At 42.7% G+C, this 15,679-nt stretch overlaps 1 protein-coding gene across 1 annotated transcript; it reads left to right on the forward strand.

Annotated features, from left to right (window-relative positions):
• Positions 1–1,585: 1,585 nt before the first annotated feature.
• LOC109912182 (sodium-dependent neutral amino acid transporter B(0)AT3-like) lies at positions 1,586–15,651 on the forward strand. The gene is made up of 5 exons (XM_048592674.1): positions 1,586–1,645; positions 4,191–4,395; positions 6,399–6,558; positions 10,481–10,643; positions 14,842–15,651. The coding sequence occupies exons 1-5, from the start codon at positions 1,586–1,588 to the stop codon at positions 15,025–15,027; spliced, it is 774 nt and encodes a 257-aa protein (XP_048448631.1). The 3' UTR covers positions 15,028–15,651.
• Positions 15,652–15,679: the final 28 nt, after the last annotated feature.

A 15,679-nucleotide genomic window follows, 5' to 3' on the forward strand; every position in this document is an offset into this window, starting at 1 on the left:
TGTTGCATTGGCTGCAAAACACATTGGCTGTCCAGTAGTCATGGAAAGTACATTTTAAGTGCTAGTCTTTCCTTTATGTTTAAGGTTAAATTAGTAAGGGCCTTGAAATTAGACTAAAGCTAAGTCAAAGGTTCAGTCAATATCATAAACCAGAAGGTCAAGCAATATAAATTATCATAACCAAGTAATTAGCTTGCAACATCATATGCTTTGTATCTCTAAGACTTTTACCCTGCATATTCTCCCTCAGTAAAAGGAACATTAGGCCAATGTTAGTACTGTTCCTGACCCACACAGCAAGATACTGTTGCAGTGCCAACCTTTCTAAAATATGCGTGTGCTCAAAAGAAGAGTTAGAGAGTGATTGGAACAATCAATAAGATGGAGAAAGCAGGAAATAGGAGGAAAAGCAGTGGGGAGAAATAGGTTAGAGTTTGGACTGTGCTTAACGTGTAACTTCTTCATATTTGTGAGTAAAGCAGAGGAGCAGGGGTCACTCACTGGGAGCTGCCTACCTCTAAAGAAGAAGGTCATAGGTTCAAATTCCACTCTACAGCATTGCACCAAGTGTGACTATTCAGCGCACTATTGAGGCAGCATTTCAAATGAGGTGCAGGCAAATTATTTTTTCCATACGATGTTTAAGCCATTAATAGGATCAAAGCTTTTGAAGAGATTTTTGAATGGCTTATTTTTGAATTATTTATTTTGACTGTGTTGTGACCATCTCGAAGCTTTCCCAAGGATATTACACAGCTGATGGGCTCTCTACATATGGAGTGAGTGGACATGGAGGGGGCATGGGTGTATAGAGGGCCATGATAGATAGGATGAGGGTGAGAGATAAGGGCTTAACACTTTTGTGTAGAACAGGGCTGTTATATTGGAGGCAGGTTTTCTAACCTTAGCATCCACCTTCGCTGTTCCCACCTTGTGTAGCTTGTAAAGGAGGTGTTCCCTAACTCCAGCCTACCCTTGCATGAAAACAGCATGTTGGATATTTAAATGTTATGATAAGGCTGGGAACCTCGTATCAAATCAGTTTTACATGTTTAACACTGAGTGGCCTTGTTTCCCAAGTCATGGGAAATCTGGCAACAGAAGGGAGACATGGAGCATTCTGGTAAAAAGTGATGTGCCCCTGTTTGTGCACTCGGGGAGCAGGATTGCTTCTCCCTGGACTCCCAAGTCAATTCCCTGAAATCGAAAACCCCTTCCATTTCTGTACATGATCCAACAGTATGCTCCCTTCCCCCTCATCTTCGGATTGGGGACCATTCGCATTGGGAATATGGCTCACCTCCAGGATCAGGGATTGGATCCCCTGCAACAGCACTTTGTCTAATAAGGTCTGCAACCCTTCACCTTGACCCAGCTCAACTTTTCTTCCTTATCTGGTCCTGCAGCTATGGTCACATCTGGAGCATTTCCCCATTGAGGGGAGGATGGGGCAATTATAGCTGACATTTTAATGTCAAGGACAACATAAAAAAGAATGTGATAAAGATTTGTAGGAAGTCATAGGATTGGGAAGCCTTTAAAAACCAGCAGAGGACAACTAACAAAGCAATAAGTGGGAGGGAAGATGAACTATGAAGGTAAGCTTGCTAGTAATATAAAAGAACACATAAAAGGAAAGCAAGAGGTAAGAGAAAGGCAAGAGTTCTCATTGGACTGCTTGAAAATGAAGCTGGAGAAGTAGTAATGGGGAACAAAGAAATGGCAGAAGAACTGAATAGGTACTTCACATCAGTCTTCACAGTGGAAGACACCAGTAACATACCAGAACTTCAAGAGAGTCAAGGGGCAGAGGTGAGTGTAGTGGCCATCACTAAGGAGAAGGTGCCAGGGAAGCTGAAAGTTCTGCAGGTGAGTAAATCACTCGGACCAGATGGACTATACCTGAGAGTTCTGAAGGATCTAGCTGAGCAGATTGTGGAGGCATTGATGGTGATCTTTCAGGAAGCACTAGAGTCAAGGAGGTCCCAGGGGACTGGAAAATGGCTAATATAACACTCCTATTTAAGAAGGAAGAAAGGCAGAAGATGGGAAATTATAGGCCTGTTAGCTTGACCTTGGTTGTTGGTAATTGGTCCATTACAGAGTACTTGGCAGTGCATGGTAAAATATGGCTGAGTCAGCATGGCTTCATCAAGGGAAGGTCATGCCTGACAAATCTGTTAGAACTCTTTGAGGAGGTAACGAGCAAGTTAGACAAAGGAGTGTCAGTAGGCATGATCTAATTGGATTTCCACTGGGGTTTTGACAAGGTGCCGCACAGGAGACTGCTAAGTAAAATAAGAGCCCATGGTGTTAGGGGCAAGGTACTGGCATGGATAGAGGATTGGCTGACTGACAGAGAATGGGGATCGAGGGGTCTTTTTCAGGATGGCAGTTGGTGACTAGTGGAGTTCTGCAGGGGGTCCATGTTGGGACCATAACTATTCACATTACATATTAGTGATCTGGATGAAGGAACTGAGGGCATCGTTGTTACGTTTGCAGATAACACATGGATAGGTGGAGTGACAGGTGGTGTTGAGGAAGTGGGGAGGCTGCAGAAAGACTTGGACAGGCTATGAGAGTAGGCAAAGAAGTGGCAGATAGAATACAATGTGGGAAACCATGAGGTTATGCACTTTGGTAGAAAGAATATAGACATAGACTATTTTCTAAAACAGGGAAAGGCTTCAGAAGTATTAAGCACAAAGAGATTTGGGGATCCTAGTTCAGGATTCACTCAAGGCTAACATGCAGGTTCAGCTGGCAGTTAGAAAGGCAAATGCAATGTTAGTCTTCATTTCAATGGGGTTAGAATACAAGAGCAGAGACATACTACTGAGGGCTGTATATGGCTCTGGTCAGACTGCATTTAGAATATTGTGGGCAGTTTTGGGCACCATTCCTAAGTAAGGTTGTGTTGGCATTGGAGGGGGCCCAGAGGAAGTTCACAAAAATCCCAGGGATGCAGGTCTTGTCATATGAGGAGCTGTTGAGGATTCCTGGTCTGTACTTGTTTAGAAGGATGAGTGGAGGTCTAGTTAAAACTTACAAAATACTAACAGACCTGGACAGATTGGACCTGGAGAAGATATTTCCACTAGCAGGAGAGATGAAGACCCAAAGGCATGGCCTCAAAATGAAGGGATGACCCTTTAGAATGGAGAAGAGGAAGAATTTCTTCAGCCAGAATGTGGTTAGTCTGCAGGACTCATTGCCACAAAAGGTTGTGAAGGCCATGTAATTGAGTGTATTGAAGACAGAGATACATAGGTTCTTGATTAGGAAGGGGATCAGGTGTTACAGGAGAAGGCAAGAAAATGAGGTTGAGGAACACATCAGCCATGGCTGAATAGTGGAGCAGACTCATTGGTCTGAATGGCCTAATTTTGCTCCCAGATCTTAGGGTCTTACAGCAGGGATCCAAATGTATTAATTAGCATGGCTGCTGGACCAGGAAGGTGGTGATAAAATGCTGAACCCCATCAAAGTGTCAAAACTCCTTCTCCCCAGAAATGCAAACTTAATGAGAACTTGGTTAAAATAGGGTGTGCAGCAATGGCTCTGTGCTGTCAGAAGGATATTGATGGATACAGTGCAGGTGTACACACAGACTGCTGTGAAGAAATGGATAGAAAAGCTTTGTCTTCTTTCTGTACTAGAGCTAAAGTAGATGACAGCAACCCTTTTAAAATGAACAGTTATACGTCTTAGCGCAGGGGATTCCCAAACAGTGGGTCATGACCCCTGGGGGATCACATGATTGATCTGAGCTGTTGCTAGGCAGCAATACCTGCTGTAGATGAGGATCTGAACGGGAACAGTGTAGAGGCCCCTGTAAGTCCTTGGGTTTCTCTTTAGTGGGTGTGGCCTAGTGGACAGGCTTGATTGCTGCCGCAATAAAAAAAGGCCCTGAAAAGGTAGGTTTTTGTTCAGCAAACAAAACCCTGCAGTTTAAAAAGTTCTCACCACATTGAACTTGTCCTTCCACTTCTCCAAACCTCACAGCAGCTAAAGCTCACTCCTGCCCAGGGTCACACAATGTCTGTGGACATTAAATTGGTGTTGCAGTTGGGAAATAGTTTGTCTTAGGGCAAGGAACAAGCAAATCTTATGTCGATCATTGTTCTTATTGATTTGCTCATGCAAGACATAAGAAATTCAGTATTGTTTTTATTCCTTCTGTACAGAGTACATCTGGTACTGGCCTTGCTTTTATAGCTTTTACTGAAGTGATCGTTCGAATGCCTGTATCTCAGGTATGGGCGGTCCTGTTCTTCGTCATGCTATTCAACCTGGGCCTGTCTTCCATGTTTGGCAATGTAATGGGCATGCTTACTCCACTGTTAGATCTAAAGGTGTTCCCAAAATGTGTTCCCAAAGAAATGATTACAGGTAAATGGTTACTCTTACTGCACAGTTCACATGGACAGCGTTGCCTGTATAACCACTTAACTACATTATGGTGCAATCTCTGTCCCAGTCAAGTAGTTTTCCTACTTTCCAAAATGTGGGGTGGAGGTTCATTATTCTTTGAGATAAAACAGACACCTAAGATCCTGACTGTTCCTTCCCTGTCTCTCTATCATCTGTTAAACTGGAATAATCTGCAGGTCCTTTCAATATTTCATAGACCTCAGTCAAGATCACCTCTACGCAACATCCTATAAGCTTGGATTCTTTCTAATGTCTCTCTTCTGAACCTTTTCCATAGCCTCTATACACCCCTCATTATGAGGAACCCCAGCTAGACATGTACTCCAGTATTCTAACCAGAGGCCAGTTTAATGACACAATGCTCTCCTTTGGTTTATCACGAATTTTAACACCCTCTTAGCTTTAACTCCAGCATCTCAATCCTAATTCATGAATCTTCGGAGTGATCTGTGCACTATAAACCCTAGCTCTTTGCTTCAGAAGTGATTTTCTTTTCCACAATCCATTTTGTGCATTTCCAAGGATCTCTTCTGGTTCCCAGGGCATCCCTCAGAATTCCCTTTCAAAAATCCTCCCAGTGGAGGAGGAAGAACTGATGGCACTGTAGTTCCCTGGTTCTAATTTGACCTCTGTTAAATATCGGAATAACATATACTAGCTACCTGTACACAGAAATTCTTCCGGACTGAAGACTGAATTCTTCCTGATGGTATAGGCAAAAGACATACAGAGTATTTAGCAAATCTGTCACAATTTGAGTTATGAGTGTGAATCTATCTACTCCGACAGTATCTTCCTGTGAACCTATGTGTTGCTGAATGGTCTTACTTCTGACCGAGCTGAAATATTCTCACTATCGCCATGAGCGCTATCTGCTTTGCCAGAGGGCTCTTATTTAATCTTATGGTCGATTTTGCCTCCTTCCGTTGCTCCCAATTACCTGATATGTGAAAGCCGCCTCAAACTAAAAGCACCCTGCTCCACATTAGGATTCACAAATTCCATCCATCTTGATAGCAAGCAGACTGCTCGAGGGAATGTGGTCCGTGTCCAGTGCAGTCTTACATATCAAAAGTGTGTGATATAGATGCAGTTTCTTCCATGAAATAATGGTTATGAAGTAAACAGCCTTGCGGTCTCCCTCTCCCTCCCCACTTCGCCCCTTTTGCCACCATCAGGCCACAGATAGTCAGGAGATAGGGCTTGACACTAATTACTTTCAAAGGCACACACTCTTTGTGGAGACCTGGTAGGGCAACAGTTACTAAGGCCTGAGGCCTATTTTCATGCCACTGTTGAGCCTTTACTTTGAGGTGAAAAACATCTTTTACCTCCTCAAGATTTTTTCATCAGTAAAATCACAATACTGTTCACAATAACCAGCATTTTTATCACAATTCCAACCATTGCAAATCTTCCTCTTACCCACTTGTAGGGTGGTGGGGAGCTATACAGATCCGCTCTACATTCCTAAAGTTAAAATTTAGCTGCAACGACTCGTTAGGGATCAATTTTAACCATGGAAACCATTGACATCATTTTTCCAACTTTTCCCCCACTAAAGTTTCACTGAATCGTTAGGGTACACAAGGAAGCCATTTGGCCCATCGTCTCTGCACTGAGCCTTCCCCATAAGCCTGAAATGGTTTCCATTTACAATGAACATTCAATGCCCTCAACTGAACATGCCTCCACCATAATATCAGAAAGTCCTTTCCGGACCCTAACTATCCGATGCGTGAAAAAGTTTGTTCGCACCTTGCAATTGCTTTTTCAAAGCACTTTACACTTGTGCCTTCAGCTTCTCAATCCATTTAATGTCAAGCAAACACAGACACAGGTTAACCCTGTGCAATTTTTTTTTTTACCAATTAGTTGTTCTGCTCCTCTAAGAACATCACTAAGAAAATGTTTCGGCAGTGCATGTTCTAATCAACTGTTTTTTTTTATGTCTTCTTTAGCCATATTATGCCTGATATGCTTTTCAGTAGCACTTATTTTCACAACAGCATCTGGGAGTTACTGGCTGACAATTTTTGACAACTATGGAACTGCCTTGCCTCTTCTGATCATTGCATTCTTCGAACTGATTGGGGTGATTTATGTTTATGGGTTTCGCAAGTAAGTAACAATAGATTGTAACTATTTACCACTTTAATTGGATGGTGTTTCCAAACAGTGATCTTTAATTTTTTAATCGGAAATGTCTGTTTTATCCCATTCCCCTTAAACAGCTCTCGCTGGAATAAGTGTCACAATAATATCATTTAACCATGGGTTGTTTGACCTTGTCAACTTCTGAAGCCTTTGATTCATCCATCAGTAGGTTCTTAGCAATGTCGCACTGTAACATACCCTCCTTCTTAGCACTCCTTCCTGTTGAAAGAGGCAATATCCCTGAACTTGCCTTTTAAATAATGATTACCAGTTAATGATTAACAGGGACGGAATGTGTAACAGGCTTTGAAATGTTCAATTAGCCATGATCATATTGAACGGCAGGGGAAGGCTTGATGGGCTGAATGGTTTATTACTGTTCTTTTGTTCCTTAAAGCCCTGATATCTAGAATAAAAATTTAAAATGCCGAAAAGGCTCATCCCAAGAGCGATAACGACTTAATATTTCATCCTTAGGAACATCACAACTCAAAAACGAAACACTAACTCAAGATTAACGTCTGAAGCAAATGAAGATGTTTCATTTCATTTTCAACTTGTTCTGTCCAGTCTTAGAAATAGCACAACCCCAAAAGAGACCATTCAGCCCATCAAATCTGCACTGGCTTTTTCGAAGTGCAATCCAGTTCGTCTAATTCCTGCAACATTTATCCATGAAGCATTTGCTTCTTCAAATATTTACCAATTTCCTTTTGAAAGTTATGATTGAGTCTGTAAACACCATCATCTCAGACAGTGCATCCCTTATTCTAATCACTCCCGCATGCTCTGAGACAATCCCCTATAGATATTGATCCTTCAGCTATTAGAAACAATTTCTCTTTATTTAGTCTATCTAAATGAGGAAAGGTTAGAGATGCTGGGCTTGTTTCCTTTGGAGTTTGGAAGGGTGACAGGTAGCTTGATTGATGTATGGAAGATTTTGAACGGTCTTGTTAAGATGGACACTGAAAGGACATTTCTCCTCGTTGGTGAGTGAGTGTTTTAAAATTAGGTGTCACCTTTTTAGGACAGAGATAAGGAGAATGTTTCTCTTCCCTGAGAAGGCTGTGCTATTTAGAACTCTCCCTCAGGGAGGCAGGGTCATCAAACGTTTTTAATATACGGTTTGAAAATGATTTCAATTGGACAAGGGAAACAACGATTATCAGGAATCGATGGGAATGTCGAATTCAAAATACAAACAGATCAGCCACGATCTTATTGAATGGCACAGCAGACTCGAAAGGTGCAATAGCCTTTTTCTGCTCCTAATCTGCATGCATACTTTCAATTTCTGAGTTTACAATCATGAAGTCTACTCTTGGCCTTCTCTGCTCCAAGGAAAACAACAGCCCCAGCTTCTCCAGTCTATTAATGTGACTGCAATCCATTACTTCTGGAACCATTGTCTCTGCAAAACTGTCACATCCTTCCTAAAGTGTGGTATCCATAACTGGGATTTCAGCCAGGGCTAAACTGATGTTTTATACGTGTGTAACCTAATTTCCAGACATTTGTACTCTCAGCCTCTACTTATAAGGACCAAAATTCCATTGGTTTTATTAACTGCTTTATTAATATGTCCTGGTGTCCTCAAAAGGTTATATGCAAACAGCCTGAGCTCTCTGTAATCTTGAACCACTTCAATATTGTACCATTTACAATCAAAGAGCTGTACAGCACAAAAACAGAACCTTCCGATCAACTTGTCCGTGTCGACCAGATATCCTAAATTAACCTAGTCCCATTTGCCAGCATTTGGTTCATATCCCTCTAAACCCTTCCTATTTATCCAGATGCCTTTTAATTGTTGTAATTGTACCAGCCTCCACCACTTCCTCTGGCAGCTCACTCCACACACACACCACCCTCTGCATGAAAACGTTGCCCCTTAGGTCTCTTAAATTTTTCCCCTCTCACCTTAAACCTATGCCCTCTAGTTTTGGACTCCCCTACCCTGGGAAAAAGACCTTAGCTATTCACTCTATCCATGCCCCTCATGATTTTATAAACTTCTATACCGTCACCCCTCAGCCATTGATGCTCCAGGGAAAATAGTACTAGCCTATTCAGCTTCTCCCTATAGCTCAAGCCGTCCAACTCCAGCAATATCGTTGTAAATCTTATCTGCACCCTTTCAAGTTTAATAACATCTTTCCTATAGCAGGGAGACCAGAACGTTTCCATTATCTCTCTTACACACTTTCCTGCACTGAGTTTCATCTTCCATGTGTCCATTCATCCCACCAGCCTATCCATGTCCCCTTGAGTTCTAATATTGTTCTCCTCAGTATTTACTCCACTTTTGAGTTGTATTCCATTTCCCAATATCACAACATGTCCTCAACTTCCAACTCCAAATCATTGTTCTATATCAGAAATAGCAGTGGTCCTAGGATTGAACCGTGGGGAGACAGAGTATATGCCTCCACAGTCAGTTAAACTACCATTCACCGCAACTCACTGTTTCCTATTTCTTAGCCAATTTTTAAACTCATTCTTCTATGGCTCCTTTTATCCAGTTGACTTCAGTTTTGCCAACAAGCCTAACTTTTGATATTTTTATCAAATACCTTTCGAAATCGACATCACCTCATCTACCCATTACTTCATCAAAAAAAATCCACTTAACTTGTCAAACACAATTTCCCCTCAACAAGTCCACACTGGTTATCCTTTACTTGTCCATGATGGTCAAATTGGCTGATAAATTTCTCCTAGATTCCTATTTCTAAAAGCTTGCCTACCACTGACGTTAAACTGACTGGTCTGTAATTGCCAGCTTCTTCCATTTCCCAAACATTTGCAACTTTTAAAAACTTTGGCAATACTCTGTATCCACAAAGGACTGGCAGCTTGCTTCCAGCTTTTTGCAATTTTGGCCAATAACCTCCCTCAGAAAATAAGGATGCATCCTACAAAATAAGTGACACACAATGGGTCTCAAGGAAGATTTATTTTATTGCAGATTAAACTGCTGGCCCAGTCATCCAGGGATCTTTACATTCTTTCCTCTTTGTAGCTCTTATTTTTCAGCCATTGCATTGAGACATACAAGATTCTAAAATCCCTACGGTGCAGAAAGAGACCACTTGGCCCATCGAGTCCACACTGACCCTCCTAAGAGCATCCCAACCTGACCCAACCAGGGTGACTAATTGCATAACCCCACACTTCCAATGGCCAATCCACCTAACCTTCCCTGGAAGAAAACTGGGGCAGCCAGCAGAAACCCACATAGACGCAGGGAGAACATGCAAACTCCACACTTACAGTCACCCAAGGCTGGAATTGAACCAGGCCCCTGACACTGCTCAGGCAGCAGTGCTAACCACTGAGCTACCCTAAATTCTGAACACGTTTGGCCAGTCAGATGCTGAGAGATTGTTTCTGCTGGTTGAGGGAATCTAAAACAATGGGGAGTGGTTCTAGGAGAAGGGGTTAATTTAGAACTGAGATGAGGAGAAATGAATTTGCTCAAAGTGTATGCCTTTGGAATTCTCCAAAGAGTATGTTGACAGTTGAAACAGGCAGATTTTTAGTCTGTCAAAAAATCAAAAAGTACTGTGAGTAAGCAAGAAGTTACAGTTGAAGTTAGCCATGATTGTACTGAATGATAGAAGAGCCTCAACGGGCTGAATGGTGTATTCCTACTCCTATTTCTTAAATTGTTGCGTCCTTTCCTCTTCTGAAACTAAATCAAGCAATGCTGGTAATTTGGGTTATTCCTCACCATGTAGGGAACAAACAAACATTGCATCTCACTCGATAGGCTAAGTTGGTTCATTAAATGTATGACGAGAGAACAGAATGAGCTGTTAATCAGTTTTAATTTGGAATCGTGCTCAACATGTCGGGAAAATTAATCCCTCTCTCTTCTCAGGTTCTGTGATGATTTGGAATTTATGACTGGTCGACGACCGAACTTTTACTGGCAGGTGACCTGGAGATTTATCAGCCCTTTACTGCTGTTTTCCGTTTTTGTGGCCTTTGTTGCAATTGAGGTTCAGTCTGACCTGTCGTATGAGGCCTGGGATCCCAACTATGTATGTACCTTTCATATTGAAATACAGCCTGCACGTTTTCTTTTAATATTTTGTGAAAACTTTCTTCCTGCCTTTGTTGGTCAGTGCATTAATTGTAAGAGCTGGGAGGTCATGTTGCAACTATACAGGACGTTGGTGAGGCCACTTTTGGAATACTGCATGCAATTCTGCTCTCCCTGCTATAGGAAAAATGTTGTTAAATTTGAAAGGGTTCGGAAAAGATTTACAAGGATGTTGCCGGGGTTGGAGGGTTTGTGCTATAGGGAGAGGCTGAATAGGCTGGGTATTTTTTTTTCCCTGGAGTGTCAGAGGCTGAAGAGGTTTGTAAAATCATGAGGGGCATGGATAGGGTGAATAGTCAAGGTCTATTCCCCATGATAGGGGAGTCCAAAACTAGAGGGCATAGGTTTAAGGTGAGAGGAGAAAGATTGAAAAGGGACCTAATCATAGAATTCCTACAGTGTGGAAACAGGCCCTTTGGCCCAACAAGTCCACACCGAACCTCGGAGCATCCCACCCAGACCCATCCCCCTATAACCCACCTAATCTACACCTCCCTGAACACTATGGGCAATTTAGCATGGCCAATCCACCTAACCTACAGATCTTTGGACTGTGGGAGGAAACCGGAGCACCCGGAGGAAACCCACGCAGACACGGGGAGAATGTGCAAACTCCACACAGACAACATTTGCCCTAAGGGGCAACATTTTCGTATGGTGGGCGGTGTTTGTATGAAATGAGCTGCCAGAGGAAGTGGTGGAGGAGGGTATAATTACAACATTTAAAAGGCATCTGGATGGGCATATGAATAGGAAGGGTTCAGACGGATATAGGCCAAATGCTGGCAAATGGGATTTGATTTATTTAGGATATCTTGTCGGCATGGACAAGTTGGACTGAAGGATCTGTTTCTGTGCTGTACATCTCAATGATTCATACGTAAGTCCACTTCTTTTTTTTAATTTGGTCATGGGATTTAGACAAGGCTGGTGAATCCAGCATTGATTGCCCATCCCTAAACATTCCTTGAGAAGATGGCGGTGGTGGGCAACTTTCTGGAACTGCTGCAGTCCATGGTGGGAAGGTATACGTTCACAATGCAGTTATGAATGGGAGCTCCAGAATTCTGACCCAGGAACACTGAAGGATAGGGATGGCGAGTGGCTTGGCAGGGAACTTGCAGGTGGTGGTGTTTCCATGCATCTGCTGCCCTTGTCATCCTCGTTGGTAGCTGTCACGGATTTGCAAGTTGCTCTTCTGTAAACAAACATACTCCAGCATTCTAACCCCGGATACTTTGGGTAATATAACGCCAACGGTTTCATTGAGCTCAAAGAAAGCAACTGGAATTTATGTTGGGGTAATGTTGGGACAGCTAGACTCTTCTACAGCTTAGTGCACATTCTCACACTCCTGATTAAGTGCTAACAGTTAGCAATGCTTGGGAAAAACTTATGGATACTTTTCCCTAAAATTGAGACCTATCCCCAAGCTGTCACATTCTCTCCAATTTTATTAGGCCCCTGCAGATGCTCATACCTACCCTTTCAAAGCATATTTCTTACATCATTCCTACTTCCCACTAAACCCCTGTTCACTCTGTTTCCTGATTTAACCCCTGTGCCATCCCACATCATTAGTGGTGCTTGGGTTCAACTGCCAACTCCACTCTTCGCAAAACACTAATTAACAACCTATTCCTCAAACCCAAAGTAAAACAATGTCTTTAATGACCAGCTCGTGTTGAACCTCCTTTCCCTTCCTAACATCCTCAAATTGTTCTCCTGGGTCTATACCAAAGGCTCCCGAAGCACCATTTGAGGATGAGCAATCATCTATGTGGATGAGACTGGAGTCCATATGTTTGCTTTGTTCAACAAACCTTTTCCATGATCTGTAGGCATGGAGATTGTTTTGATCAAATTCATCACTGCCGGAGGATCTGAGGACCATTCTGCCTATTGTCAGTGTACTAGCTCTTTGGAAGGGCCATTTAATGAATACTTCTGCCCAGGTTACTTCCCCTGATGTCTGCAGTTTTCCTTGAAAGATAGATATCATTCCCTTGTCAAAGATACTACTGAAGGCTGAAGGGCCTGTTCCTGTGCTGTAATTTTCTTTTTCTTTGAATCTATAAATCTATCAACTTCCCTCACCCTCTGAGGTAGAGTGATGTGGATCGCCCAATGAATTGTGAAAATAACACATAATAATAACTAATACTTTCATTGTGTCAGCCTTTCATAGGATTGAGAAATATAAGCGGATGGAGGACAGACACTGAGCCATGGATAGGCGATCAAAACATGAATAAAAGCATTGCTTTTGAAAGCAGTGAATGAAGGGGAAAGTTGGAGGGGTTCAGGTCTCAAGTTCCAGCGAGTACCTCAAAAGTGATTGAAAGTTCTGCCACCATTAGGGACAGAGGGAAGGATGGAAGAGGCGGAAAGATAACTAATGGATTAGGACTCCAAGTAACTGTGTAAGGAAAAGTCAGCATATTGATTCTGCAATTTTAATGAGACCATAAGTTACATTATGTGAACCACTAAATAGAAAAACCGGTAAATCCTGCAGTAGTAGTAATGGGGTGGAATTATCTGAAAAATTACAGAAATCAGGGCAATCGCTAGGTCTCAGTCCTGCATGAGTCAGGTTTCTCTGGGGAGGTGGCCAGTTGGGTCACTGTCCAGTTACAAACAACAAGCAGGTTCCAAGGGCAAGGGCCTAAAGAGAGCAACTGCAGTAATGGTTGGCTGAAAGCACACTCACACAGAGAAAATGGCACTGCTGAGGCAGAAAGGTAAGCGTTCAAAAATGGAGGCTGATCTAAGAGTTAAAAATTCAGAAGAGGTATATCCATTAGTGATACAGTGTTGAGCGGCAACCCCTTCACAGGAAGGCTGAAGGCCCAAGGTCTGGTCTTTGCATTCATGGGGCTTGAGGCCACCTCTGTGTTCCTGATGATTTGCCATTTGGGGGAGCTCAGTCCTGCTCGTGCTGGCATCTTTGTTCCAATCGGACCCCGGTTTGACTTCACCCTCCGGCGACTGTGTGCAGTTTGCACATTCCCCCCGTGTCTGCAAGGGTTTCCTCCCACAGTCCAGAGATGTGCAGGTTAGGTGGTTTAGCCATGAGAAATGCAGGGCTACAGGGATAGGGTGGGAAGCGTGGGTCTGAGTGGGATGCTGTTCGGAGGGTTGGTGCGGACTGGATAGGCCGAATGGCCTGCTTCCACACTGTCACAATTATATGATTCTAAGTGGGTCCTTAACTGACCCTAATTAATCAGAATGCTGATTGAATCAAGATCACTTGTTCTTAGGAACGCAGCGATGGGAAGATTGCACCCATTGAGTTCTAATCTGATTTCATTCAGAAGTTCATTTAAATGATCCAACAAGGAGGAACCCTAGCCTCAGAGAACATCCAGTCTCCTACATCTGGTTTGGTATGCAAAGTGATACCAACAGCGTGGGTTCATATCCCGCACCGGCTGAAGTTTTCGTGAAGAATTCTCCTTCTCAAACCATTCCTCACCTGACCTTCAGGGTAAACCACCACCAGCCGTCTCTCTCTCTCTGTCTCTCTCTTTCTCTCTCTCTCTAATGATAGGGCAACCCTATGGCCTAGTAAGACTACACCTTTACTTGGGAAGAAATCAAAGATAGTTACAATGAGACAGAGTAACCTCAGTTTTTAATCTTAGTTGAGTATACTCTGATTGTGGTGTTTAAAATAAGGAAGGAATTAGCGTGTAAGGGGTGAATAATGTTTACTTGCTAGAGGAGTAGGAGGACATGATATTAGAATTTCAACTACGCCAGTGAAAAAAAAACATATCCTGAGCAAGAAACTAAATCTTCATACAAGGACTAGAGAATAAATTGGCGAGGCAAGGGGGATGAGAACCAGTGAGCTGCTCTTGCAATCAGGAAGGACAGATATGATGGGTAAAATAGTCTCCTTTAATGCAGTAACCCTGCTGTGATTCTAGCCGAGTGGGAAGGCTGTCGGTGCAAACAACTGAAGTTTGAAATGTGTGAAAGGGATTGAGGGACGTGGAGAAAGGTCAGGGCATTGAGTTTAAAAGAATGAATGGCCTGATAGCCCAACCAGCTTGCTGTTTCTGGCGAGGTATAGTTTTATCAAAAATAAACGAAAGCTTTTCTAATTATTTACGTTAAACCAACAGGTGGAGTTCCCGAAGAAGGAAGAAAAGGAATATACGGGTTGGGTGGTATTTATCTGTGCATTCTTGGTCGTACTGCCCTCTATATTTATTCCACTCACTGCACTTTATCACCTCGTCAGATTTAAACTCAGCAGGCACAAGCAAAGAGCACAGAATCCCTTTGACAACCATGCTTTTCAACTATAAGAGATTCCCGTGTCCGTGGAAACTACGATTTGCATTTATCCACCTTTGTACAATTGAGAAGGTACATTCCAGCTGAGTAATAAACACTATTCAACAGTCTCATGAACCCTTGGTCCTCTTCTGACACGGACGCGATCACATCCTGCCCTTTTGCAGAAACTTTGCTCTGCAGAAACAAAATCCAGAGGTCTTGTTGAGGCCATTCCATCCGGATCACTATTTTCTCGAAGGGTAGGAAGAATGCTTCCACACCTTTATCCTCGAGCCTTGCAGCATCTGTACTACCTTGAACATTTTCTTGGCTCAACATCAAACTTCTGCCAGGATTCTCTACATCTTTGCGGACCATAGCTTCAGGGCAAATCTGTCCCATCTCTGCCAGCTTTACCTTCTCTCTCTTTCTCTGTGGCTTCGGCCTTCAGCTCCATTTTTCTTAGCGCTGTTGTCTTGATTTGATTTGATTTGTTACTGTTACATGGACTGAGATACAGTGAAAAGTATTGTTTTATGTGCTAACAAGACAAATTATACTTTACATAAGTACATCAGGGTAATAGAACAGAATGCAGAATATAGTATTATAGCTACAGAGAAGGTGCAGAGAAAGATCAACTCTAATGTATGAGAGGTCCATTCATAAGTCTGATAACAG

This window comes from Rhincodon typus, unplaced genomic scaffold, assembly GCF_021869965.1.
Source record: "Rhincodon typus isolate 14 unplaced genomic scaffold, sRhiTyp1.1 hic_rhity00001652, whole genome shotgun sequence".
Taxonomy (NCBI): Eukaryota; Metazoa; Chordata; class Chondrichthyes; order Orectolobiformes; family Rhincodontidae; genus Rhincodon; species Rhincodon typus.

Coding starts and splice junctions, on each gene's coding strand:
- LOC109912182 (XM_048592674.1), top strand. CDS start 1,586: ATGAACTATGAAGGTAAGCTTGCTAGTAATATAAAAGAACACATAAAA. Junction 4,396..6,398: donor TCCCAAAGAAATGATTACAG/GTAAATGGTTAC, acceptor TGTCTTCTTTAG/CCATATTATGCCTGATATGC. Junction 10,644..14,841: donor AGGCCTGGGATCCCAACTAT/GTATGTACCTTT, acceptor TTAAACCAACAG/GTGGAGTTCCCGAAGAAGGA.